The 26,733-nt window shown below is 49.9% G+C and overlaps 1 protein-coding gene across 2 annotated transcripts in view; it reads right to left on the reverse strand.

The window, feature by feature from the left end:
- CNKSR3 (CNKSR family member 3) overlaps positions 1 to 26,366 on the reverse strand; it is an 86,239-nt gene extending 59,873 nt beyond the window's left edge. For both annotated transcript variants that reach the window (XM_040965286.1, XM_040965285.1), the window contains exon 1: positions 26,258 to 26,366. In XM_040965286.1, the coding sequence (XP_040821220.1) occupies positions 26,258 to 26,309 (52 nt within the window). In that variant the 5' untranslated portion in view covers positions 26,310 to 26,366. The remainder of the gene's footprint in view (positions 1 to 26,257) is intronic.
- Positions 26,367 to 26,733: the final 367 nt, after the last annotated feature.

The raw sequence follows: 26,733 nt of genomic DNA on the forward strand, positions 1-26,733 counted from the left end.
GAAGGGTGAGGCCCACAAAGCTGTAGGTTTTCAGGGATGTGGGGGAGCGGGTCAACTCAGTACAAGCTTAGGGAAATGACATCATCAGAACCATTCTGAACTGGGCATCTGGAGAATTCGGTTCTAACTTAGTCTTTGTCGACCGCACCACGGCCGCATGAACTCTCTGGGGCCCCGTGTCTTGCACTACAAAATGCAAGTCTTTATTCATCCAAAAGAACATGGACTGGATCATCTGAGGTCATCACCAACCCTCAAAATTACAGGCAGTGATGGGAAAAGATAGAAATCATAGAGCTGGAACCACAGTCCCAGGCTAAGCAGCCTCTCTTATTATATTCCCAGAAGTCAAGCAGTGTTCCAGTCTGCCTCACCCACAGATGGCCCGCAGGCTCAGAAACCTCAACGATCCATCTCTAGACCCTGTTTCTTCATTCCTAACATCACATCACTGGGAGAGCCCTCTTTGCCTCCTCATCCCAAACCTAAATGACTTTATCCCCAAATAAAGTGGAAAACATTTGAAAATGAAAACCAACTCTGGGGCTGGCAAGGTGGTGTCGCACACAAATCCTCCGCCTGCCTATGGCTCCAGCATCCCACGTGAACAGGATGCTGGTTCAAGTCCTGGCTGCTCCACTTCCCATCCAGCTTATGACCTGGGAGAGCAGCGGAGGATGGTCCAAAACATTGGGCTTGAGCATCCTCATGGGAGACCCAGCTCCCAGCTTTGGACTCGCCTGCTATGGCCAACATGACCATTTGAGGAGTGATTCTGCAGATGGATGAGCTCTCTCTCTGCCTCTCTCCATTCCTGTAGCTCTTTCAGGTAAAAATAAATAAATCTTTGAAAAAATGAATAAATAGGGCCTAGGACAATAGCATAGTGGCTAAAGTCCTCACCTTGAATGCACCTGGATCCCATATGGGTGCTGGTTCTAATCCCAGGGGCCCCACTTCCCATCCAGCTCCCTGCCTGTGGCCCGGGAAAGCAGTCGAGGACAGCCCAAAGCTTTGGGGCCTGCACCCACATGGGAGACTGGAAGAAGCTCCTGGCTCCTACTTCAGATTGGCTCAGCTCCAGCCATTGCAGCCACTTTGGGAATGAACCATCGGACAGAAGATCTTCCTCTGTCTCTCCTCCTCTCTGTACATCTGCCTTTCCAATAAAAATAATTAAGTCTTTTTTTAAAAAAAATGAATAAATAAACAACTCTGACCATCTTAATTAACGCAAGTCCCCTGTGTAAACATAACCAACACAGGACTACTCACCGCCAACCACAATTCTGTCACTGTAAACAGAAATCTGCCACAAGGGGCAGGAGGCAGCTCGTGGTCTCCGTCAGGCCTTTGGAGGGGAGGGTCCTGGTCCAGTTCCCCACCACTGCTTTCTCAGATGGCAGATTCAGATGACAATTGCTCTGAAGGCTGAGCTACCAATCAGCTTGGATTGTTAACTGCATGTGATGTTTTTTTGTGAAAATTTTCAACTTCCATTATGTACTTTTAAAACCTATTTAACTGACTTGGGAGGCAGCAGGACAGCTCTTAAGCACTGGTTTGCCCTTCAAAACACCCAGAACTGCATGGAATTGGGATAGGATGAAAACAGGGGCCACCGATGATTCCACCCAGGCCTGCCAGGTGAATGGCAAGGATTCACCCCTTGGCTCAGCGCCTGCTGCTTCCCCAGAAATTTAGAATCCAAAGCACAGGCAGGACTCAATCAAACTGAGGCACTCCAGTGTAAGATGGGGGTGTCCTCACCAGTGGTATCACTGCTAAGTCTTCCACTTTCACACTCAATGCATGAGTTTGAAAACTCATATCACCTAAAATAAGTAGCTATAAATCCATTCATTAAGGCTGTCATCTCCCTAGCCACAATTCTCAAGTCACGGTGCTAAGGGAAGGATGGATGCTATCGGGAATGTCACACAAACACTTTTAAAAGTGCAATTACACATACACACACACGCACAAGTAGATGGAAACCGATGCACAAGAGGCTCCATGCCAGTTCAGCTCATTCAGAATTTTCTAGTTTGAAGACAACTTTCCTCAGTGTAGCAGCCCTGCTCTGGAAGCAGACACATACTAAACAAAGACATCTACTTCATAAACAGACAAGCAACTCAGCTCAACTCCTGAGCTTTTTAACACTGCATTCCTCCCAAAGCAAACACGAAGCCCGAAGCTCACATATCATGAGCCCGGGTCACCCTTGACACGGACAGCTTGTTCCAATCTTACTAGGTTCCCACCTGTCAAACCGCCACTTGGACACCTGCGGAAATTACTCTTGCTCTAAGTCCTTTGTAAATTAAAGCCTCGGGAAGCCCATCACTTCCTGTGATTTGAGAATCAGAGAAAGCCACTCCGGTGCCTAAGAACATAGGTGACTCAGGTGACAGCCATTCCCACAGGTCTTACACAACCACCCAGTCGCTCCCAGGAAGAAAGTATGCTGGTTTCCCTAACAGGCTTGGTGGGACACGGGGCCTTCCATGTGCAGCCGTTCTGCCGGGCCAGTGACTCAGTGCTGTACACACTACCCCGTGGACACACCCATAGATTACTGTCACACCCACCACTGACCAAATGCCAGCCTTCCTTCTGTCACCTAATGACTACACCATATCCATTGCTGTTGGCAGGTGCCAAGTCTCAGAACACTACGGTGTGGAATAAATGAGATAAAGACACTAAAAAAAAAACATTTGCCACAACAAGTATCACTGGCTTCTCCTTTCAACGGTGTTTTCCAGCAACACACTCCACAAAAGATATTGGACCCATTATCATTCCTCTCACTGATGGCTAATGCACTGCTTGTAAAAGGGAAGGAGAATCCTTGTTTAATCTAAACTCAAAACTACCTGTTAGAGGTGTGAATCGTTGTTCAGGATGCACCTACAATCTAGGCAACAAAACCAGCCCCTAGCATTTTCTGCAGCACTGAGAATACGGCAGGTACACAGATACACTCATCACTTGCATTACCTCTTTGAACCTTCACCATGTATGCTCGAGGCTTCGAAATACAGATGAGGTCGCTGACTAAGCCAGGACTATAACTTGCCAACATTACACCCAGAGCAAGTGATAACACAGGAAACAAACTGGAACAGGTGCTCCCCAGCCCTCGCTCGCTCTCCACCATCGGCTAACACTGATGCAAATATTGTAGAATGAGGTATGGCCCATTCTCCAACACACACACATGTAAACACACATAACGTAGAGAGAAGGAGATTCTAAACGAAAACATAACTTCATTTTCTCTTTGGGAAAAATTCTTTAAAGAGTTGTTATTCTCCTACAGGCAACTAGTGTCCGGAAGGTGCTTTTTCCTACCTGCACCCCACACGCATCTTCGAGGGATTTTCAAAGGTTCATCCTAACTTCATGAAAGACTACCTTGTCTTACCCTCTTCCCTATTAAGTGTTTACCAAAGGCCTTTATTGCAGGCCCTGATTTGAATAGATCAACTGATGCCATCCAAGGCAATCTCAGGAACAGATGTAAATACTACCGTTTCATTTTGTGATGGAAATGATCATTTTTAAGAGAAAAAGAGGAGATCATGTTGTGACACTACAGGTTAAGCTGCTGCCTCGGGAAGGCGTATGGCTACAAATGAGTGCCAGTTTGAATCCCAGCTGTGCCACTTCCGGTCCAGCTCCCTGGGCTGCACCTGGGAAAGCAGCAGTAGGCAATGCCCGTGCTTGGGCCTCCACCATCCGCACGGGACACTCGGATGGAGTCCGAAGCTCCAGCCAGCCCTAGGCCCAGCTCAGCACCAGGCCCGGCTCAGCACCAGGCCCGGCTCAGCCCTAGGCCCGGCTCAGCCCTAGGCCCGGCTCAGCACCAGGCCCGGCTCAGCACCAGGCCCGGCTCAGCACCAGGCACTGCGGCCACTGGAGAGTGAGCCAGTGATCTCCCTTCTCCTGCCTTTCAAATAACTAATATTAATATTTTGTTTAAAGAGAGTAAAGGGATGTTAACTACAGAAAAACAATCATGTACCTCTATTCCTTACATCTCACTACAACAATGTCATGCCACTGTAATTTGAGCCAGCAAAGGATACTTAAAACCAACAAGATCTGTACAATTCAATCTGCTTTTATAAGAAAAATAAGATGATCTTATTTTTTATAATACATGATTTCACAAGTACAGTTACCCATTAAGGATGATAATTGCCTACCTTTTAAAAAAGAGATTTATTTATTTTTATTGAAAAGGCAGTTTACAGAGAGAAAGAAACACAAAGAAAAATCTTCCATCCACTGGTTCACGCTCCAAGGAGCCACAGCAGCCGGAGCCAAGCCAAGCTGAATCCAAGAACCAGGGACTTCTTCCCCATCTCTGATAACGGCACAGTGTCCAAAGGACTTGGACCATCTTCGATTGCTTTCCCATTTAAGCAGGAAGCTAGATGAGAAGTGAAGCAACCAGAATTAAACCAGTGCCCATATGGGATCCTGGCACCTGAAGGGAGAGGATTAGCCAATTGAGCCACTGCTCTGGGCTTAATAACTGCCGATCTTATTGCATAAAACTGTTCTGAGATATTTTAAAGATACTGAAGTCATATCAAAGGTTGATTACACCTCATTTATCACTTTCAGGAAATTGACCACAACTACCAAGGCAAACTTTTTTTAGATTGCTCCCTACATCGCTGGGGGTGTTCATAAGCATTTAGATCTTTTCTTACTAGTGACTACTTTTCTTCAAAAATTTAATTTCCTTGATTCATGAAGTCATGATTTTAGAAGATGTAATATCTACAGCAGGACCGCAATACTGAGCGTGACCTCAAGCTACAGTTCATTTTAAGGCTGAAATTGTAGGACCGGCTCTGTGACACATCAGGCTAAGCCTCACCCTGTGGTGCCAGCTCAAGTCCCAGCTGCTTTACTTCTGATCCAGCTCCCTGCTGATGTGACTAGAAAAGCAGTGGAGGATGGCCCAAGTCCTTGGGCCCCTGAACACAAAACCAAGTGACAAAAACAAACTTCAGTTGCTAAAACAGACGGACAAAGCAGTTCAGCTAAAATTTAAAATAACAGTTACCCTTGTTCTGCAAGGGACCATGTACTCAGAAATCCTGAACAAGGGGACAAAGGCAGAAACCTAAGGTTGGTTTCTTTCGATATCTGCTCTTAAAAACTCAAAATCAACTTTGGCAAATTATTTTAAAGCCACTGCACACTGAATTACAACTTTGGACTGTTGACAATGGAAGCTTTCCCAGTTCTGAGTATACATCTCGCCCTGGGAAAGAGGTGAGAGCGTCAAGCCCCAGAAGAATCTGAAAGACAGGCAAAGCAAGAGGGAGGCCAGCCACGCCCTTCAGAGGTGACTGCGGTTTTGCCGGCTCCTCCTCCTGCCACAGGCACTCTTGTGTCAGTAGTAACCCTTGCGTTCTCAACCAGAGTTCAGGAACCTTGGGGATGGGTGCCAGCGTGGCGGCTTCTGGAGCTGGTAGTGCGAGTCCATGATTCATCCGGGCCTGGAGCTGAAATGTGTGTAGGATGTGGGTGCAGAGCTGGGTGCACACAAGTATGCAGGGTTAAAGACTCCCCATGCCATGCACGGAGTGGGCCGCAGAGGGTCAGCAAGCTTGGAAGACCTGCAGAGCGATGCTTGCCTTGCATGTCCCAGTACCCCATGGGAGGGAGCTCGCCTGTCCCCTTAGGTAGTTCTAGTCACTTTGGGGAATAAAGACCAGCAAAAGCTATGCTCTGGCTGACCCCATACAGCCAGGACTCTGAACAAAGACTGCATTATATATGAAGTTGGAATCCATTATTAATCATTAATCAGCAGCGGGCAGCAGATCCCAAGTGATAATCCGTAAACACTCACATTCCGCGGGTGCGACCTTTGAGACACACCCCTCAAAAGCCCCTTGGCATGGGCTCCTCCACTCCCTGCACCCTGCCCATCTTTCTCCTCCATGCTTGACCGGCCTCTTTCTGCTCTCCCACCCCTTGCCAAGCTCACCTTCTGCCTTGCCTCGGCTCAAGTCAGTGTTTTAGTGGATTCTTCTTCTTGTAACAAAGACCTTCTATGTCTCCTTATGCTTAAAATCAGCTCGGTTTTCTATTTCACAGATCAAAGGAAATAAATGCCCAACGGAGCCAAGTTGGGTTTTTTTTGCCCAGAATCTTTGAGAGACACTTCCCTGAGCCTTAGGGACACCCCTACAACACAGCGAGCCTGAATCCCAGGCAGCCCAAGCCTAGACAGGAGAGACCAATGACGGCCTGATGGAATCCTGTTAGATAATAACATGGAGCAGCCTTAACAGACACATACACACACAACATACACACCTGTCACCTCCACAAGAGGAAGGTCACCATACATAATATCCTTCACAGGTTTCCAGCTCTCAGAGATACAAAGAGGACTCTGGTGATCTGAGTCCTGGTGATCTAGCACCTACCCGCTCAGCTCCCCAGCCTCCTCTCTTGCCCCTCCCCACCTCACAGCAGGTGTCGCACAGCAGCTAGTCCACACCATGCGGTTTCCGGCTTCCCAGAATGAGAACATTCTTTCCTCTACTCCAGTCCTGCTCCAGCGTGCTCATCCGGCAGGGCTCCACCCGCATGTCTCCTGCATGAAGCCTTCACTAGTGGCACCCGTTGAAATCTGGGTTGGGAGCCCTCCTCTGCCTTTCCTGCTGCCTCACTGTCCATTACCTCCCGTACTTCTCCACTCAACTGCAGGTGTCAAGACAACAGGGGCCCTGTCTTGGTCAGACAACCAGAAAAGAACATTAGAAATGATAGCTGCTCAAGAAACAGTCAATAAATCATACATAAAATTGACCTGTCTCTCTAGCTGTGCCAATAGTTTTGCAAATAATGGCTTCTGCTTACAGGATATAACAGGATTACCTACATGATATCATTTTGTGGTATCCCACATGTTTCAGATAAATCCTCAAAGATATTAAGGTAAATCAGTAGCAACAGGGATTTCATCCAGAGTGTTGGATTAAGCTATTTTTTTTTTTTTTACCTAACTAGGTAAGCTGTGGGGTGACATAGAAGTCAGGCTGACACTTACTTACTCTCATTTCCAAAACATAATGCAGAAAAATAAATTTTGGACAACACATGTCTGTAGAAACTACCAATCTACTAATCCACAGCCATTCACTCAATGAACGGCTTTGTTGGTGTCAGAATACAGGATTGCATAATCTAAGCGTACAGTTACCAAGTTCAGGGAGGTTGTGTCATGTCCCAGTTTATCTACCTACCAGTTATCCCTTCCAACAACTGATAATACAGTTTAAAAAGAACTAAAACTCAAAGGCACACAGTGCTTCAATCATCCTGAGAACATTCGTGGAGGCACTTCTGATTGGGTGGTGCTTCAACACATCAATTTCTCACCTCCGATGTGTCCACGAACTGACTTCGTGTTTGCCCCATCAACCCATCAAAACGATGTCAAGGTCCCCACAGCTAAAGCAATGATCAGTTCTTGGTCCACTTCGGATCTGCCTAAATGCCCCCTCTCTCCTCCCTCCTCAGCCGCCTCTGAGTTCTCCTCTCACCTACTGACAACAACTTCACACGCAGCTCACTGCCTTCCCCAAAGAAGTCACTTCCCTTTGGCCTTCCTACACATACTCATCCAGTACTAAAGATGTAACACCATCAGTACTCCACCAATGACCACCTACTCCCTTCAAAAGAAAAAAGCATATATCTTTTTATTGGAAAGCCAGGAGAGAGAGATCACCCATGTGCTGCTGGGCACTCCCCCAGACGCCCACAATAACCACACCCTCCCCTTGTGCGTGCAGGGGCCCGGGGCCTTGGGCCATCATCTGCTGCTTCCTCAGGCCACTAGCAGGGAGCTGGATCGTAAGTGAAGCATATGGGATTGCCCATATGGGATGCCTGTGCAGCATATAGTGGCTTAACTTGCTACATACTGCACAATACCTGTCCTCCAGACCTTCTACTATCAACCTCCCCGCTGAATCCGTGAGCAAACAGCCAAAGGCTGCTCTCCTGGTGGTCAAAGGAGCATCGCCAGTTCAATAGCTGCATCTTCTCTTAGCCTGCTCCAACCTCATTCTACCACCTCCCAGGAGACAGCAGCACTGCCCCCCAACTCATCAGCCCGAAGACTTTCCGCTACCTTTGCACATCACATGTTGGCCCTGAGGAAATCCTCCTGGATTTTGCAGGTGCCCAAACTCTGAGCGCTCTCACAATGGCCACAGCCACCCCCTGGGCCAAGCATCACCTTCTGCATGACCACTACCACAGCTTCTGAAGTAAAAAACTTATTCCACCCCTTGCACAGGTTCCACTGTCATCTTTAATGTAACTCTGTTAACACGCATGGATTCAAACACTCCCCACCCGCTCCCCAGGACGACGAATTAAAGCCAAAGAATCCGTCACAATCTCATTTCCTGCTGCAGCTCCCTCACTCCCAGCCCAACCAGCCCCTTGCTCCAGCAACACGCCAGGTGCCATCTACCTCAGGACATTAGCACTTGCTTTTCACACTGCCCCTGCTCACTGAAGGCTCTCCCAGGTCACCTTAGTTCATGGAAACCACACCCCTGCATCCTGTCCACACTCATCATGTCCTTCCCCTTAGCATGCATCACACTGTGTGCCATAACCTTCCCTGTCTGTCTGGCTGCCCCCACCAGGGTGTCAGCTGGGGCAAGTCAGGAACCACTGCTGACTCAGTGGGGTGTCTCAGCTCTTGGAACTGCATGGACACAGAGTCAACCCTGAGTACGCTTGCCAAATGAGTACACTGTAAACAGAAGGCATCCTGAGGGCCAGTGGAAGTACATGGAGAGAACGTCACACAGCTTTCTAACGTGTCTCCGTGACCCTGGACCACGGTGGGACATTTCCAGAACCAGAATTCACGTGACAAATAGCACCATTTCAGGGTTAGCAGATGAATGGAGTTGTTGCTACCTTCAAAATCAGAGGAGAGAAATTAACAAAGCTTGGAATGTCCTCCAGGGAAAGGACTGGGAAAGATGCCCCAGGAAAAACAAGAAATCCTTACGCAGCCAGTCTTGCTAATGGGTACAGGGGTGGAAAGAAGTCATCGGAGCCACATCTGCTGCTGAGGCTGGGACAACAGTGACTAGCAAAATGGGCCACGTGAAGCCCCTACCATTAGTGCTGAGCCCCGAGGGGTTCTCCACACCCGTGGTCCTCCCTGCATGGGTCCTGTATTCACTCAGTGGGGTGACAACCCCAAGGAGACACTCAGCTCAGAAAACTGGCTCCTCCACCCACCCACACAGCAACCGCAGCCAGCTGTGTGAGCCAGCAGGGCCAGGAGCCTCCAGAGCCGGACAAGCTCTCAGGGTGGCTCCAGAGGCATTCTGCATGCGTCAGCACTGCTTCTGTAGCTTCGTGGACGGCTGCATTGTATTCTGTTGTCCGTGACTCTGCATGCACTCCACAGAAATCATCCGGGCGTCACCTCCATGGCTATTGCATCATTTCACACCCAAGGCTCCAGACCTGAATTTCAACTCACACTAGCCTACTTTAACACATTTCATGAGCCAGGTTGCATGACGTGTTCACTTCATTAAAACATGAGACAATTAGAGTGCTGCGGCCACAGTATTTTTCTTAAGCGCTAGAAACACAAAAGCTGATGGGATCTGGAGGGATGCATCAACTACCAAAGAGAACCACTTCTCAAGTCAGATCCTGTAATGTACACTCACCTTGAGAAATCTATGCATGTATTTCCTTATTTGAAAGGTAGAGTAACAGAGACAGGGGAGCTTCTTTCTGCCTGTTCACTCCCAGGGATAAATGGGTCAGACTGAAACCAGGAGCCAGAAACTCCATCTGGGTCTCCCGCATGGGTGCAAGGGCCCAAGCACTTCTTCCACTACTTCTCAGGCTCATCGGCAGGAAGCTAGGCTAGGGACAGAGCACCAGGAAGTACGTCAGTGAGGGATGCTGGCACTGCTGGCGGTGGCATAACCTCTCTAACAGTCCTGTGTTCACTCCTAAATCTGCATCACGGCTTCCCAGTAGATCACACATTTGTAAGGTAAGAACACCAAGCTGCTGAGACACAACACACAGACCATGTCCATGTTCCAATCCAACCAGGACTCACAGGGCAACCCTGACTGGCCACTCTCTGCTTCTCTTCCCCCCTTCTTTTCAGAGGCTCTGCACCAAGCTCTAACGCTTCAACTCCCAGCAATCCCTGCTGTCCTCTCCACCTGAGGAATGTCCATGTATTTGAGAACAGCCACAAGGTTATACAGGGTAGGAAAAGGGGGCAGGCAGAAGGTGGTCCCAACAACACTTCCACCCAGCAACGACACTGTAACAGGCTAGTAACTGCGTCTATCTCTCTGGACCCTCCAATGAAGCTAAAAGTCATGAAGCACAGGAAGCTGTGTGTCTCAGGGCAAACTCATACCTGCTAAAGAGCAGGGTGAATGTAACATTTGACTTCCTAGAGTTGTTTACCAAGGAAGTCCTAGCACAGTTCGTTAAAGAGGCAGAGAAGAGAGACTGGGGTACAGCTGGTTGCTCTTGCTGCATGCCCATGAACAGGCCATGTTGGGATCACGGTTAGCCAAGATTCCTGCAGGGGTTCCCCCGGGGACACAGTGTGCCATGTGCCCATGGGCTCCCACATGGCCTAGGCAGGCAGAGACCCAGGGGCCATCTCCCAGATCCTCCTCCAAAGCCTCTGCATGAACTGGGAGAAAATGTCCGGAAAGTTGGTGGGTAATACCTCCCAATTCACGCACCCCTCAGAACATCTCCCTGGCCACCAGGTATGCATGTGGTCCCCTCCAGGCCCCACTAACACTGATGCTACCACTGTCTCCATGAGACAGGGCCAGACACACTGGTCCTGGCTCAGGGCTATTTTGCCCCACAAAAATCGGAGCTCCAGCCCCCTGCATCTTGTACTGCAGCAAGATGCCCAAACACCTCTGCCTAGGGATGGCTTGATATGAATGAAGTCGATCCAGAACAGATCCAAAGAAAGAAAGAAAAACAGATGGGCCAGCCTCTCGCAGGATGACAGTCACAATCCTGGACAGGACACCAGGAAAGCGCATCTCCAACGTTGTTCCAGTCCACAGCAAGCTGGAGCAGAGACCAAGCAGAGAGCAGCCAGGCTCCGGGACAGGAGACCCCGGACCACAAGGCCTGCGCACGGACCAAAAGGAATAAAAAACGCCACTTGGCCTTCTACCACCCACAAACACAGCAGCATTTTGATGGACTTTCTGCTAGTCTTTAAAAATAGAAAACCATGCTGTCCCAGAACTTTCACCTATGAGATAGCTAGGACCTAAAAACATCAAGTGTTGATCCAAAGGCTACATAATTCCTATGTAATCCACCTTGTCCCATGTATAATAACTCAATGGGATTTTAAAAACAGAAAATAAATATTCCTTAGATTTTGTTTTGTTTTGTTTTTTACTGAAAGGTAAAACCAGGTTATTGTGAAGCAGAGCAAGGCAACGGCGCTGTGAACCCTGGCAGCGATCTTCCTTGTTCTCCGAGCCAACCTCCCACTGGTCTCTACCCAAGGGCAGGTCAGGCCCTGGGGCTAGACGCTTCTCCATCCAAACCTCCTTTGCTAACTCTGGACCTCGGCAATAACATGGAGACGATCAAAGCACTGACAGCCAGCAAGCGCTGCAAGCAGAGTGACATCATTCAGGCAAGCCATGACAATAAGGGGGAGACGGTAACCATCCTGATGTACTCGGTGCCCTATATACAGGCGCAAAAGTCACAAGGTATCCATGATATGTACAATCGTGACTCATCGAAAAAATCTGAATGCTTTTAAAAGTAAACATTTTTTTAATTTAAAATAATAAAGTGGTGGACATTTGACCTAGTAGTTAAGACACTTTTTAGGACACCCAAGTCCAAAATGGGAGAACCTACCTCTGCTCCAACTCCACCTTCCGGCTGATGTGCAACCCGAATGATGGCAGATGTTGGGTACCAGCCAGCCGTGTGAGCATCTCAGCTCAACCTCAGATTGCATTTTCGGCTCCTTGCTAACCTGGCCTAGTCCCGGCTGGTGCTAGCAGCTGAGGAGTGAACCACTAGATAGAAGATCTCTTCTGTCTAATGTCATCCTTGGCACTCTCTCACACTGCCTTTCAAACAGAAACTTATTTTTTTTTGATGCAATAGACTTTATTATTATTATTATTATCATTATTATTATTATTATTTCCATATTGTTTCCTTCATGTTTAAAGGAGGGTATTAAGGGAGAAGGCCCACCCAATTTCCCACCCTCCCCAGGTCCCAGATGTAGGGTATGCTCTGAGGTTCTTGCTCAGGTGGTTTTGATATTTCAATAGTTATGAATCGCTGCCAGTCTTGCCACTCCAAGCACTATACGGTCTTTGAAGAATCCACTGATTGACATAATCTATCGTAGTCTCTGTTTGCTCCGTATTTCGCTGCCAACATATAGCTGAGATGATTTGTAAAAAAATTTTTACAAATACTGGAAAGACAGAGATATACAGAGAGAAGAGATACAGAGATAAAGATCTTCCATTCACTGGTTCATTTCCTAGGTGGCTACAAGGGCCAGAGCTGAGCTGATCCAAAATCAGGAGCCAGGAGCTCCTCCCAGTCTCCCATGGGGGTGCAGGGTCCCAAGGCCTTGGGCTGTGTTCTATTGCCTTCCCAGGCCACAAGCAGGGAGCCAGATGGGAAGTGGAGCAGCCAGAATATGAACCGGCACCCATATGGGATCCCAGCACATGCAAGCTGAGGATTTAGCCACTAGGCTAATGCGCCAGGCCCCAAACAGAAACTTTTTTTAAATGAAAAAACAAAGTAGAAAAACATCAATGTCAGCAGTTCACTGAAGCCCCCACTGAGCTGCCAGACTCCTGGCGACTGGACTCACCTTTCACTCCCTGGCATGAAGCAGAGTGACTGACTAGGCTCAGAAAAGAGCATCCACACAAACTTTTTATCCCATGTTTTTAATAAGGAATTCATGATTGGAACTACAACTTGGGCACTGGTGTTATCATCTAGTGGGTAATGCAGCTGCCTACTACGCTGGTATCCCTTTGGATGCTGGTTCAAGTCCCAGCTGCTCTACTTCCAATCCAGCTGCCCACAAATGCACCCAGAAAGTAGCAGAAGCTAGCACAAGTGCTCGGGCCCCTGCGCACACGTGGGAGACCCAGAAGAAGCTCCTGGCTCCTGGCTCCTAGCTCCAGACTGGCCCAGCTCTGGCCAAGGGAAAAGGAACCAGCAGGCAGAAAAACTCTCTTTTTTGCTCTCTCTCTCTCTCCCTAGCTCTCTCTCCCTCTCCCTCTCCGTGTATGTGTAAAACTCTTTCAAATACATACATGAACAAATCCTTTAAATAGAAATGAAAACCTCAAAAAAAAATCCTGTTGAAGGCTTAACAATATGAGTGAGCATGCTCGTACGCTGTCCCTGTGGTTCAGCACTCGAATCTGCCACCTACGGCACTAGCATTCCATTTGGGCACCAGCTGCTTCCTGGCCGCTTCCACTTCTGATCCAACTCCCTGCTAACATATCTGGGAAGGAAGTGGAAGGATGGGCCCTGCACCCATCGGGGAGACCTGGATGGAGTGGTCTTGGGTTCACTCTGGCTCAGCCCTGGTCATTGTTGCCATTTGGAAAATGAAATAGTGGATGGAAGATTCTCTCTCTCTCTCTTTCAAATAAATCATCTCTAACAAGAGCCAAGAGTCAAGCACTAGCCCACCACAGTTACCACCTGGGATTCCCAATCCCACATTGGAATGCTGATTCCAGTCCTGGATACTCCATTGCCAATACAGTCCCAGGAGAAGCAGGAGATGGCTCAACGGGTCCCTGCCATCCATGTGGGAGACCCAGATCGAGTTCAGGCTCCTGACTTCTGCCTGGCCCAGGTCCAGCTGTTGCGGGCATTTGCGGAGTCACGCAGCAGATGCAAGATCTGTCGCTCTGTTCTCTTAATTACAGGAAACTAAATGTCCATGTTTTAAAAAGAGGGAGCGAAGGCCAAGTCCTTGTTTCTATAATGAAGAGTAACTACCCACTGATCTTGGGTATTTCTGGCTCAACTCTCGAGCGCAACTATATGTTGCTGTTTTAGAAATAATGGAATTAGGTAAAATGGCAAAGTGAAATCACAGGCTACAAAAGATCGAAATACTTCAAAGTCACTGTAGAGCCAGTTTAATCCACATGAGTTTGCTTCACACTGGGACCATGAACGCGCCATGATATTATCCCAGAGAGGGAATCCATAACCAATCCAAACTATATCATTTGGTTTATACCAAAAAAGCTGGAGAGCTCCTAAAAACTGCAAAACATCACACAGAAGCTCAACTCTCTAGAAACTTACGGTCCACAGTCTAGAAGAACGCAACAACACACATTTCCTCGAGTTTGCCACAGTCGCCATTATTCCTTACTGTCTCACACATCCTCACACTTCAATCCCTGACTCCGTGCCTGGTTTTTCCAGGTCTCTGACTTTGCAGATTGTGATGCAAGTCCTGGTACCCCCCGGGTCTTCAACACCGACTTCCGCAGCGTCTTTCTTGCTCCTCTATAGACTCGTGGCTTCTGTCACGTGTAGGGATCTCAAGCTTCACACGCACCAGTTCACAGCCCGTGTACTAAGGCCACCGTGCTTCCCACCTGCAGTGTAACCTAGTTCCACTCTGGGTTCCCATCCCTCACTTTTCTTTGCATCTTGAGCCTTTGTTCAAAGTTTAAAAGAGCAGTCAGAGAAGGGTGTCACATTTGCTCTTCTTTTCGACCAAGGCCTGGAAATTCCACACAAAACCTAAACAGGTCCCTTCAGCCTCATGGCACAGTCCCCTCCTCCTGTTTCCCCAGGGCCAAGCACTCACAGGCAACACAACAAAAGGACGCCCTGGGCAGGGACTGAGCTGCTGGCCAGGAGCCCATGGGGACACCAGCCTTAACTCTTCCCTGCCTGCCCTGGGGAAAGAATGCTTACAAAACCCAGGTACCCCAACCCACCCACTTAACACATCACACGTGTCCCCACTGAAGAAGTTCTCCTTCCTAACCAGTCATCAGGTGCCAGCTAAACTCCATCTGAAGGCAGGGAGTCCTGGGGCAGGCTGACATCCATCACTCTCTCCCACATGCCAGTCTAGACCACGCAGTCTCCCCTGGTCACCTGAACCAAGACCACACAGCTCCCTGGATCCCAGGTCCAGTCTAGGGTGAGGCTCTGTTCCCAGGTGATGCCGAGAGCTCACAAACTGGGTTCATGGACAAGAATGACAGGATGCTGGGAGCCACCGATTTACTGCAAGATAAAGGTCTCTTGAAAAGGCACAACTGGAAACATTCAGAGGTAAGGTACCACAGTCGCACACTCGCAAGTGATCACAGAGCTCTATTCCAGGCCATCTCTGCTTCAGTCCAAGCAAGAATGAAGATTCTCTGCCTCCAGGAATGGCCTCACCTTTGTTCAACACTCCTCCACTCGACTGAAGCTGCTTATAATCCCATCATGTTCTTACCTTGAGTCTCTCTCAGTGCCTTACTACCAAAGGGGTATTTATGTGGCTTTTTTTTTTAATACTTACTACCAACAATTTTAAGACTTAGAGTAGGCAGAGCTATTTTCATAAAAGCAACTCAGAGCCAGACCATCTGTTCCTAGCTAGTGTAAGACGTTGTCTGAATCCATGCTAAGACGGTGCTGACAACTTTAACAGGTGTTACCCCAAGGCTGGTCCACCCTTCATGCTAAGCTACTTTTTCTCTTTCAGAATCACATTCAGGCTAGAGGTGGGGTTGGGCTCTCCTTGAAAGACACTGTAAGACTGGTCAACAGTTCCTCTGAAAGGATACAGAAGTGTTCAGTGAACACATACTGAACTTGGAAACATCAAAGTACACACACACTCACTCCCCAGGCCAAAGGACTGAATTTCCCCCTCTCTGCAAATCTCTGAAAATAGGAAATAGGACATTTCCTAGCTGCTACATGGCTTTCCTCAGGAAAGCATGATTCAGAGGATCTTAATCAGGGCCTTTTCTGAGAGATAACACGTAGGGGTTTCCTCCAGGGGAGCTGACGCATGCTTTCCTTAAAAGCGGCCCGGAAGCTGGATGTGGGGGGTGAGAGAAAGCTTCCAGATTATCCCAGCGAAAGTCTACCCCGTTTGCAGGTCCTCTCTCCTAGCTCTTCCCTACTGAGAAGCAACCAATGCTGGAAATTTTCCCAAAATATTGTCTGTTCAACCAATAGTGCAGTGGCTGTGTTTTCTAAAGTGAAAATGAAATCTGCGTATCTGTGGAACTATTTTAAGTTAATCTACTAGTTCTTGTACTCAAATACCATTAAGGCTTTCCTATAGCAAGTTTTCCCATTTTATTATTTTGATCTACAACCTAAGAAATGACTTTATTCCAATAAAAACAGTGGCCTTTGCCTATGGACTTCCAGGTTAAAAACATCAATTAGACATTCGATGTCAAACAAACTGGGCTAAGTCCACTCTCACAAAAACCTCCTTCATAGATGAATATGCAGCCTCAGAACTGTAGCTGCAGCAAAATGTGCCAGGACAGAACAATGCCATGAACAACTCGGTAAATGCATGCGGCCAGAGTGCTTTCCATTCCAAACTCACACAGCCTCAGGGGGACAGCAGGGGCAGACAGGGCACTCCCCTAACGCTGACAGGGGTGAGAAATGAAAACACAATCCAATTCCAAATGAGTCGTCACTCCTTTGGTGAGTCACACACACACACACTCGGACAGATACACCTCCCATCTGCTGGATCACTCCCTACAAGCCCACAACGGCTAGGCCTGGGCCAATGCTAAAGGCGCTCAATCCAGGTCACCCACAATATCAGAGTCATCCTCACTGCCTCTCGGGGCTCACAGGAAGCAGGAGTGAAGACCCAGCTGTCCTGACACGGGACACAGGCATCAGGCACCTTCATCAGTGGCTTAACTACTAGACCAAACACTCAGCACCGTTCGAATAGTTTTCATTGCTGGGGTCTGAAGGAGAAATAACCAAACTGTGCATAGAACTTCACAAAGGCCAGAATTACCAACACCTTCATACAAGTGACCAGCATTCTGAAGGGCCTCTGGGCTGGACTCACTGAGCTCGCTCCTGCCCCCACAAAGCCACAGTGGTCTTTCTGAACACAGATAAAGTCATCTCTCTTACTGCTCATCTGAGTTAAACTACAAACTCAGAGCCATGAACTGTAAGATCCTACACGGTCACTGTGCCTCTCCCACATCCCTCCACCCACAAGCTCCTTCCCCCTGACTTGCCCACGTTTCCACTCCTCAAACACTCCAAGCCCATTCACACTGCAGGACCTTAACACAAGTCGGCCCCTCTCCCATGATGCTCCAGCTGTAGTTTCCCAGTGGTTGATTCCTTGCTGCCACTCATGCCTAAATGTCGCCCCTCAGGCAAACTCCCTGTTGTCTCTGTGCAAAGCAGGTCTACCCAGTCACCCTCCTTCACATCTGGGCATTATTTGCTCCTTGACATGTATCCCTTTCTCTTTCTCAACCATGTGCTTTGCTGTTGTCATTCATGACACCTCCCCCTACCACCGTCAACCACGCTGAAGCAGGCACTGGGCTGGATCCCTCTAGGACAATGCCTAGCACCAGAAGGGCCTCAGGAGTTACAGTTGATTTCTTCATCAATAACCTGGCCTCTGCACCTGTAGGCTCAACTAATAGCAGAGGGAAAATACTGTTAAACACATCTGTACTACTGAACATGCAGATTTATTTGTTATTATTCCATAATTGCTATCACCATTTGCACAGCATTTGCGTTGTAGTTGGTGTTACAAGCAACACACACAGGTTATGTGCAAATACTGTACCACGTTATACAAGCAACACATTTACAAATGTTGATGTCCTGGGTGTCTTGAACCAATGCCTCGTAAATGCCCAAGGACAACCACATTTGCTGGTTCCGCCACTACAGGGTGGTATTTGTCATCAAAGACAACGTTCCCACGGTCCTTTACGAAAGAGCTAAACCTTTCCACAACACCATCTTGCTGCTCGACCTATCAAGTTCTCTAAAGAAGTAAAGGGGGTGGCCAGCAGGGCAGCTGCAGCTGTGACACCAGCATCCCCATCCGGGCTGGTTCATGTTCCAGCTGCTCTGCCTCTGAATAAGCTCCCCGCGGCGCACCTGGGAGAGCAGGACACAGCCAAGGGCCTGGACCTCTGCACCCACCGGGCAGGTCCAGACAGTCTCCGGCTCTTGGCTCAGCCCTAGCCACTGAGGCCATTCACGAAAACAGACCACCAGGGAGATCTTCTCAAACCCTTTATCAGTCTCTCTCTCTTTCTAACTCTGACTTTCAAATAAATAAATCTTAAAAAAAAAAAAAAAAGTTAAGAGAAAGTACCCAAGGAAAAGAAGTGAAGAAAAAATGGAGTTGGTTTAACTTATCTCCTACTCCTATACACAAAAACAAGGGAGGGTAGAATTGCCGCAAATTATTAGCAATTATATGAGAGATGCTTACTATCAACCACAATATTAAATATCCAAATAACAAGCATCCCATTACGCCATCAGATCACCTGGAGTCATTATGAATTAATCTTTAATATGTGGTGAACACACATGTCACACTTTGGGCAAAGTGCTTTTTGCATACAGCCTCATTTTATTATTATTATTTATTTATTTGACAGCAACAGCAAGTGAGAGAGAAAGAGGGAAGGAGAGCTCCCACTTACTTGTTTTCTCCCCTAAATGTTCATCAAGCCATGACTGGTCTAGGACCAGAGCCAGGAGCCAGGAACACACAGGTTTCCCAGCTGCAGGGCAGGGACCCGATCACTCAGCCATCACTAGGCCTGCAGTGGCAGTACGCTGGAGTCAGAGAAAGAAGCAAAGATAAAGCCCAAATGTGAGAGGTAGGCACCTTAAGCACTGAGCTAAATGCCCACTCCTTTCCTGGCCAATCCAATTCTAACTAAAACCCTGTGAGCAGGTTATGGTCACGTGCATTTTACAGATCAGAAAACTATAAAGATGGGCTGCAGAAGGTTAAGTTACTTAGCCAAGCTTTCCAAGCGGCTCATGTCAGACACAGAACCTAAAGCCGCTTCTGTCTCACTTGTCACTGTTGCCTGGCCTGGTCTCACAAAGCAGTCAACATGAATAAGCCAGGAAGAGTCAAAGGCATGGGAGAGGAAGTGGGGCCCTAAAACTGTGTTGTTCAAGAAAAGTTGTATATGTGTTTGTGTGTGCACGCCTGTGTGTGACCCTACCAAACTGAAATGTTAATGGTGTCACACAGACAAAAAATTTGTAACTTGAAAGTCAACGTTTAAAAAATAAACTTTAGTTTCAGAAAGTCAAATTGTTCAATGCAGAGCTGCATTCTGAAGCAACAAACTATGATAAAATAAATAGCTGGTAGCAAAGTGTCCCAACTGCTGGAAGGTCAAGTTCCAAGTAGCCAGGACCCTGAACTAAGTGCTGAAAGAGGAAAGTGTCCTGCGGCCGGGGCTCGCCCCTTCCCACACCTGCGGCTGAGACTGGGACACAGCACCATCTCCAACACTGGGCAGGACAGCAGACGCTGGTGAAGTCTGGTCCCAGCTGTTCACCTACGGGTCTTAGTCCAACACGCTGAACTTCCCTGCCCCCCATTCTGCTCACCGGAAGTGCAGTCGGACCTTCCGGGCCCACCTCGAGGCTCAGGGAGAGACAAACGAGAACAGGCAAGTGTTCAGTAGCACATGTGAATACAACCTTATTCCGTTAAAGCCTCGGCGATGCCTAAGGCAGGGACGCAACTCCACGCAGAGCATAACCAACAGCACAGGACAAGGACGTGCCACCCCCCAGGGCTGTGGGGAGGGCTGCAGGGACAGGCAGGGACACAGGCCTGGAGACACACAGAGGGGCGCTCATAGTTCTGTACAAACAGGTGGACCCAGAAAGGACGTGTGACACAGGAGGCTGGGCAGGAAGAGGTCACGTCCCAATCTCCATGGCTACAGGACACAGCCACTGGCCTCAACACAGCACACACTTTCAAATTCTGAGAACTGTCCTAGTTATGTGTGTCTGCATGACATTCAGAATCACTTTCTATTAATAATGAAATCTTCCAAAATCTACAGGACAGTGTGACTGGCCAAAACACATGTCCTTTTCAAGTTCAGGTGAAGATCCCAAGAACAAACTTCAACCACAGTGTCCACTGACCACCCCTCAATTCCCTCCTTTCTCCGTGTCTTAAAGAATAAAGCTTTAAGATAGACGTGTGTGTGTGCTGCAGGTTGTTGGAACTCTCCAAGTCCCCAGAAAGAAGTAACAAAGCTCAGGGGAAATGTCTCCTTCAATTTGCAAAGAATTATCCAAGGTTGCTAGGTAGTTGCTGACAAACACACCTCGAACTCCAGGACTGCGCCTCTGCTGTAACTGGTGGTCAGGCCAAGCCTCTTCAAATGAATACAAACTGGGCCGTGTCACAGCAGTGAAGCTGAAAAATCCATCTGAAGCTCCGTGCTCCACAGTGCCTCTTGAACTACAGAATGCCCAAATCACAAGACCCTGTTCAAATACAGATTTGGAGCGCGAGCACTGTGGTGTAGCAAGTAAAGCCATCCCCTACAACAGCATCTCACACAGGCACTGCAGAGCACCCTGCTCCACTTCCAATGCAGCTCCCTGCCAGTGTGTCTGGGAAAGCAGCACATGGGAGAGCCAGAAGAGGCTCTGGGTTTCTGGCCTTTGCCTTTGGAATAAATAAACAAATATTTGAAACAAGGCAGATTCTGTCTTAGCAGCCCTGAGCATTCCAAGCCCAGGTGAGTCGGATGTTGCTCAGCATGAAGCAGGTGCCACAAAAGGGTCAGCAACAGACAGCAAAAGTTATCCCAACGCCATGCGCACTAGAAGCCCAATTCCTACCACAGAGAAGCCGAAGAAATACAATTTGAATCCATTTCTCAAAGGAAGAGAGATATTTTTCACTCAACCAATCAAGGACATTCCAGATCAGCTGTCAACTTCAGTCCCGGATCCTGACTGGTTCGCAAACGGCAGAGAACCCTCTGTGGCACCGACAGGTGTCCTGGGATGGTCAGAAGACACCTAGGGACAGGCCTGACCACTCAGAGGGAGAGTTTGTGTCCTGGAGTCACAGGAAGAAAGGAAGGAGGAGGCAGTAGAAAGAAGGGACAGCCATTTATGGAGATGTCACACAAGACCACACAGAGGCAGGCCGAGGCTGCAGTCTGCTCCTGGGCTCCCACTCCCAACCACAAGGCGCCCTGCCTACCCTAAGCCAAGGGAGAGAAGCACACAGTGGGTGGCCTCCAGTGTCCCCGCACTGGGAACAGTGACCCGGTGTAAGTCCCCCTGTCAGTGTCCATTTATTTACCATGAGCTACTAAAAGTCCATTTGCCTCACTGAGTGTTCTGAGAGCTAAATGAAGAAACCTAAGCAGGCTGGCACTGTAGCCTAGTTGGTTAAGCTACCACTTACAGTGCTAACATTCCATATGGGCACCGGATCAAGTCCTGGCTACTCCACCTCTGATCCAGGGCCCTGCTAATATGCCTGGAAAAGCAGCAGAGAATAGCCCAAGTCCTTGGAACCCTGCACCCAAGCTCCCAGCTTCAGAACAGCTCCACTCCGCTCCATCTATTGCTGTCATTTGGGGAATGACCAGCAGATGAGAAAATATCTCTGTCCCTCCTTCTCTTTGTGAATTTGCCTTTCAAATTAAAATAACTGAAAAAAAAAGAAGAAGAAGAAGGAAGAAAGCATTTAGGGCAACATCTGCTACAAAATAAATGCTTTTCTAGGTTTATGATTAAAAAAATAACTTTATTATTAAGTACAAAAGAGAACGATACCAGAGAGGAAGTGGAATTTCGTGTTCTAGCAACCCTGAAGGCCAAGAAAAAAGAAACAGCCTGAGCCAGAACCAGGGCTGCACAAGGCACCAGCCTCCAAACGGACAGTAGTTGACCCACCACTCACAGGCTCTCCATAGAGCCCGCATAACCAGATGGCGTAAGTGTGGTGATCTAACACGCTGACGGACAGTGCAAGGACACAGCACAGGGGATGGAGGATGGGGAAATGCCCTGGGTCCCACAGGCTCAGGCTTGGACCCAAAGCTGCTCCCTGCATCCTGGACGCTGCTGTGAAACGTAACCTCTGCCAGCTACACCTGTTCTGCAGACAAAAGCCAGGCAGGGTTCGCGTATGTGTTCATGCAACAGCACACTGGCACTGCCTGTCCCATGCCAAGTGCAAACCAGGACTTCAGGCACCAGCCAGTGGCACACTCCTCAGCAGCTTGAGAGCAGAAACACAACTCATATGACAACAAAACATGTGCAATCTGTCACAGAGACTTCATATTAAGATTATGACCTCATTAAAATGCAACAGCATTGCAGAGGCACACCTGATCAGCGGGCTGCACGTGAGCCGGAGACCATGTCCCGCGTTCTGAGAATGGACTGTGAGCGTGGGTACCTGTTGATTCCTGTCAGGCAGGCAGTCCTGGCTGCCCACAAACCTCCACTCTCTCTTTCTGCCAAATCCAATTATTTTTCAGGGCCACAAGTTTCCCCACTTCAAGAGCTCGTAGAGTAGGAGTGACCAGCGTCCCTTGCCGCAGGCCGGGGCCACACGACACCTCTGGCCTCTGAGGTGTGAGCCCGGCCACCGACTGGAGGCGCTCAGGGAACTCCTTGAAGGCAGTAGAGAGTGCTGCCAGCAAGGCTGGTCTCTGCCGGGGGTGTCCCCACCCCAGTCTGCCCCAGGATCATCCAGCAGCCACCCTGCCTTGAAGCATGGTGGATAAAACAAGCAGCAGATCAGGCCTGGCTGGGCGGGATGGGAACCTGGGTTCCCCAGCTCCCTCGCAGCCCTGTATCAGGCTTCTTGGCAAGAGAAAACTCCAGCTCCCATCTGGTTTAGCCCCCGACCCTGGTTCATGCAGCTGACACTACACATTATAGAAGAACTTTAGTGAGCTGGTTGACTGGCAAGCCGCCATAAACTATGGACTAACTGGATTTACAAATAGCCCCTGGCATACACACAGCAGGTAGCATTAGGCACCAACAGTCCAGATGAGTCTCCGAGGCTCACAGCTGACCCTAATAACTCGCATCGTGAAGATCTTGAGGAAGTGTTCCTACAAGGGGCACAGATTCCTGGTGTGGTCTGGGTGTGGCCTGGGGGGGGGGCGGAACTATTGAGAGGAAGCGGAGAAGAGCCGAACACATGCTATTGGACATCTCTCTGCCACCTCCCCGGATGGACGTCACCTTTCTGCGACGCAGCTTCCGGGCTACTAAAGGGAACCAGCAGTTCCCACCACAAAAGAAAAAAAAGAAGTTTGTGCACATAAGCAAGTCAACATCTGCAATGCTTAGGCCTGTGTCTGCACACTGCTAGTCTGCACCTGGGGTCCGCTAGGATCATGGTAAAACCGGTGTCAGCATCACGGAAACCAAGTAACACAGCCGGATGAACCCATTTGTTCCGCAGACTCCGACTTCTTTCCTGTGAGTCTCCTTACTGCCTGAACATGACCACAGGCTATCGTGGGCGGCCAGGTTGGACAGCTGTAAAGCAAGAGCTCATCCTTACCACACACCCGTCCATGCGATACCAGAGCAGCAAAGCCCGCATGAAGAGCTGCTTATCAGTGGGATGTGTTTATACAAGGGAGCTGGGGAGAGAGATTAGCACAGACGGCTAAAAATAGTCCTGTAAGCAAACAAGTGTGCATCAGCCACTAGTTTCTATCCATACTTCAATCTCTGCGCATCACTGCTCAGGAGCTGTGGCGCACTGAGGGGGTGTCCTCCTGCCATTGGAGAACTCGCCCCCTGCCTCCTCCTCTTCGATTCTGATATCAAAAGCACCCAGGCCATTCTGTGGGCCAGTACTCGGTGGTCCAAGCATTTTGTATGAAGCTGGGAAGTACTGGATGCATTCAAGGAAGTGTCACAGATCCTGGACGCAGCAAGATGCATCTCCTGGATGAATCAAGCCCGGACAGGAGGACACCCAAGACACACTGGAAGCAGCTGTCCTTTTCAAACACTAAACAAACAAGACTGAAGTGAATTTATGCTCCTTCTCCCAATCCCAGTGGGGCGTCAGGAGAGGAACGGAGGGCAGAAAACAAAAAGACACAAATTTAGAGTGTGAAGATCTCACTTCACGATCTTCCCACCCGGTGCCTGCTACCAGTTTTCTGGTAGCGCATTATCAAGTAGGCTGGCAGAGTCTCCAGAGGGCCAGGGGAGTGAGCTGTAACCCTTTCCTTCCCCCAGAGCAGTGCGGCTCAACAGAATCAAAATCCATGCCTCAAATGTGAGCAGGTGCCCGCCCCTCCCCAAGTTCTCTAAGAGCCATACTCCAGAAGCTACGAACACACAAGTGAAGCCGAATTTGGTAACACATATAATTCAACCCAATATGTCCCAACCATGATGCTAATACCTGACAAACGCAGAAACCATGAATGAGATGTTACATTCTTTTTCATACCAAGTCTTCAAATGCTACCTGTACTTTCCTCTTAAAGTCCATCCTAATTCCGGTTGGCCACATGGAAAGAGTCCAAAAGCCACCTGCCGCCACTGGCTGCTGTCCTGGACGGAACAGCTCCAGAGGTTACTGCTGCCCAAACTGTCTTAAGTCGCAGCCAGGATGGCCAAGCCGGTAAAGCAGATGGGATCATCCGGGCAAGCTCCCGGGGCAGATCCGGTCGTTAATAAGACACGAGAAATCTACCTTTTTTTAAAAAAAAAAAAAAAAAAAAAAAGGAGTAGGGACCTTTTCCAAGTTTGAAGTCTATGTCTGCTGCCAAGCACGGGCAAAGCCCTTGGCTCTTTTTACCCAGAAAAGTCACCCAAGTCCCAGAGTGATGGTGGTTGAGATCCCAGTGCAGGAATTCACCTCACACACCCCTTCCCGGAGAACGCAGGCACGGGTCAGACATTCCCACTGCCACGCCCCGCACCCCAGTGGTGGACGTGAAAGTGGCAGGCATGAGAAATGAGGCGTGCGAATGATGGGTTTCCATCATGCTGCGGCCATGGGTGAGACAGGTGGAAGATGACCTGGTCGTTACCTGGTCGTTACCTACCTCACAGCCTAGCGGGGTGCCCAAGGGCAATAACATAGAGCTCCTGGCAAACTGGGAAGCGCTACCCAAGTCTAGTTATTATGATGGGGGAGGACACCATTCCTCACCTGAAAGAGCAGATAGAAGGGGGGGGGAATAGTAACTTGAAACCGAGAGGCGGCCGGGGGATGCGCCCTGTTGTCCTCCTGGGTGGACAGGGCAAGGCCCCAGCACCTTTCCCGGGAGCCCCCGGGCAGCGCCTGCAAATGCTGTGGGTGGGCCCAGGATTCAAACTCGTGCCCGGACCCGGTGGCCCATTCCCATCCACTCCCGGGTTCTTATGAGACTCCAGACAATGGCTCGGAACACTTCAAGCTGCTCTTTCCCACTTGAGTCAATGCGGCCTGAAAAGCCTCTGACTCCGGGGGGGACGCAGGCGCTGGACTGCTCGCCGGCGCACGGGCCACGGGACTGGCGCCTGTGCTGCGCTGCGCCTTCTCCAACAAAAACAGACGGGGCCGCCTGGCCGCCGAGTCTCCCCTGTACCTGTCCAACCGCCCCGCCGCGCCGCCGGGCTGCTCCAGGCCGGCGGCCTTTACGAGGGCCAGCGGGAGTCGCCCACACAAAGACGCCTTGTGCCGCTGCGCCCCGGGCGCCGCAAAGCCAGGTCGCCGGGCACCGCACCCGGGACGGAGCAGGCAGAGCGTCTCCCACCCCGGCCCAAGCCAGCTCCGAGTCCGACACCCCCAGTGCTCACCCTGCACAGGAAAGCCCAGCCCTGCCCTTGGCTTCCCCCCAGGGGGTTCCCCTCGGCTCGCCGCAAAACCGGCACCCTGGAAAGGACCCGTCGGCCCGCACGGGCGCGGGGACAGGGACGCCACTCGGCAGAAGTTTTGCACGGTCGCCACGCTGCGCTCCTCGCGTCTCGCCGGAGAAGGGATCCAGTCACTCTCCATCCCCTCCCCACCCCCAACTCGGGCCCCCCGCCGCCTCCTCCTTGCGCCGGACGACTCCGGGGCTCCCCCAGGTTCGCTCACCTCTGGTCCAGTCCACCACTTGTTTGGGGCTCCACTTCGTCACGGGTTCCATGGTACAGGGGCCTGGCTGCCAGCTGCGGAGTCGGCGGGGAAGTGCTGCTGCCTGCGCCCCGCGGCCGTTTCGCTGCGCGTCGCGGCGCCGGGTCAAGGCTGCATGGCGGAGCTCAGCGGGTCAGCCCGCGCCACTTAGCCCGAGGAGCGCGGCCCTCTCGCCGGCGCACGGGACAGCTGTGCGCTCCTCCTCCAGCTGCCACGGTCCAGCGGCGCCTGCTCCTCCTCCTTTCCGCGGGCCCAGCTGCTGTGCTCCTGGGAGTCTGCAGCTGCCAGCACGAGCGACCCCCAGCCTCGCCGCGGGGGTGCCTCCCGGCGGGGACCAAGCCCTACAACCTTTGCAGTGCAGCCCGGGGAGCAGCGAGCTCTGCCGGATCCTCCTCCGCGTGCGCCGGCCTCCGAGCCTTCCCGCCCGCGGGGCCCAC

Source organism: Ochotona curzoniae, unplaced genomic scaffold (assembly GCF_017591425.1).
Source record: "Ochotona curzoniae isolate NIBS_2020 unplaced genomic scaffold, NIBS_Ocur_1.0 scaffold_3890, whole genome shotgun sequence".
Classification (NCBI taxonomy): Eukaryota; Metazoa; Chordata; class Mammalia; order Lagomorpha; family Ochotonidae; genus Ochotona; species Ochotona curzoniae.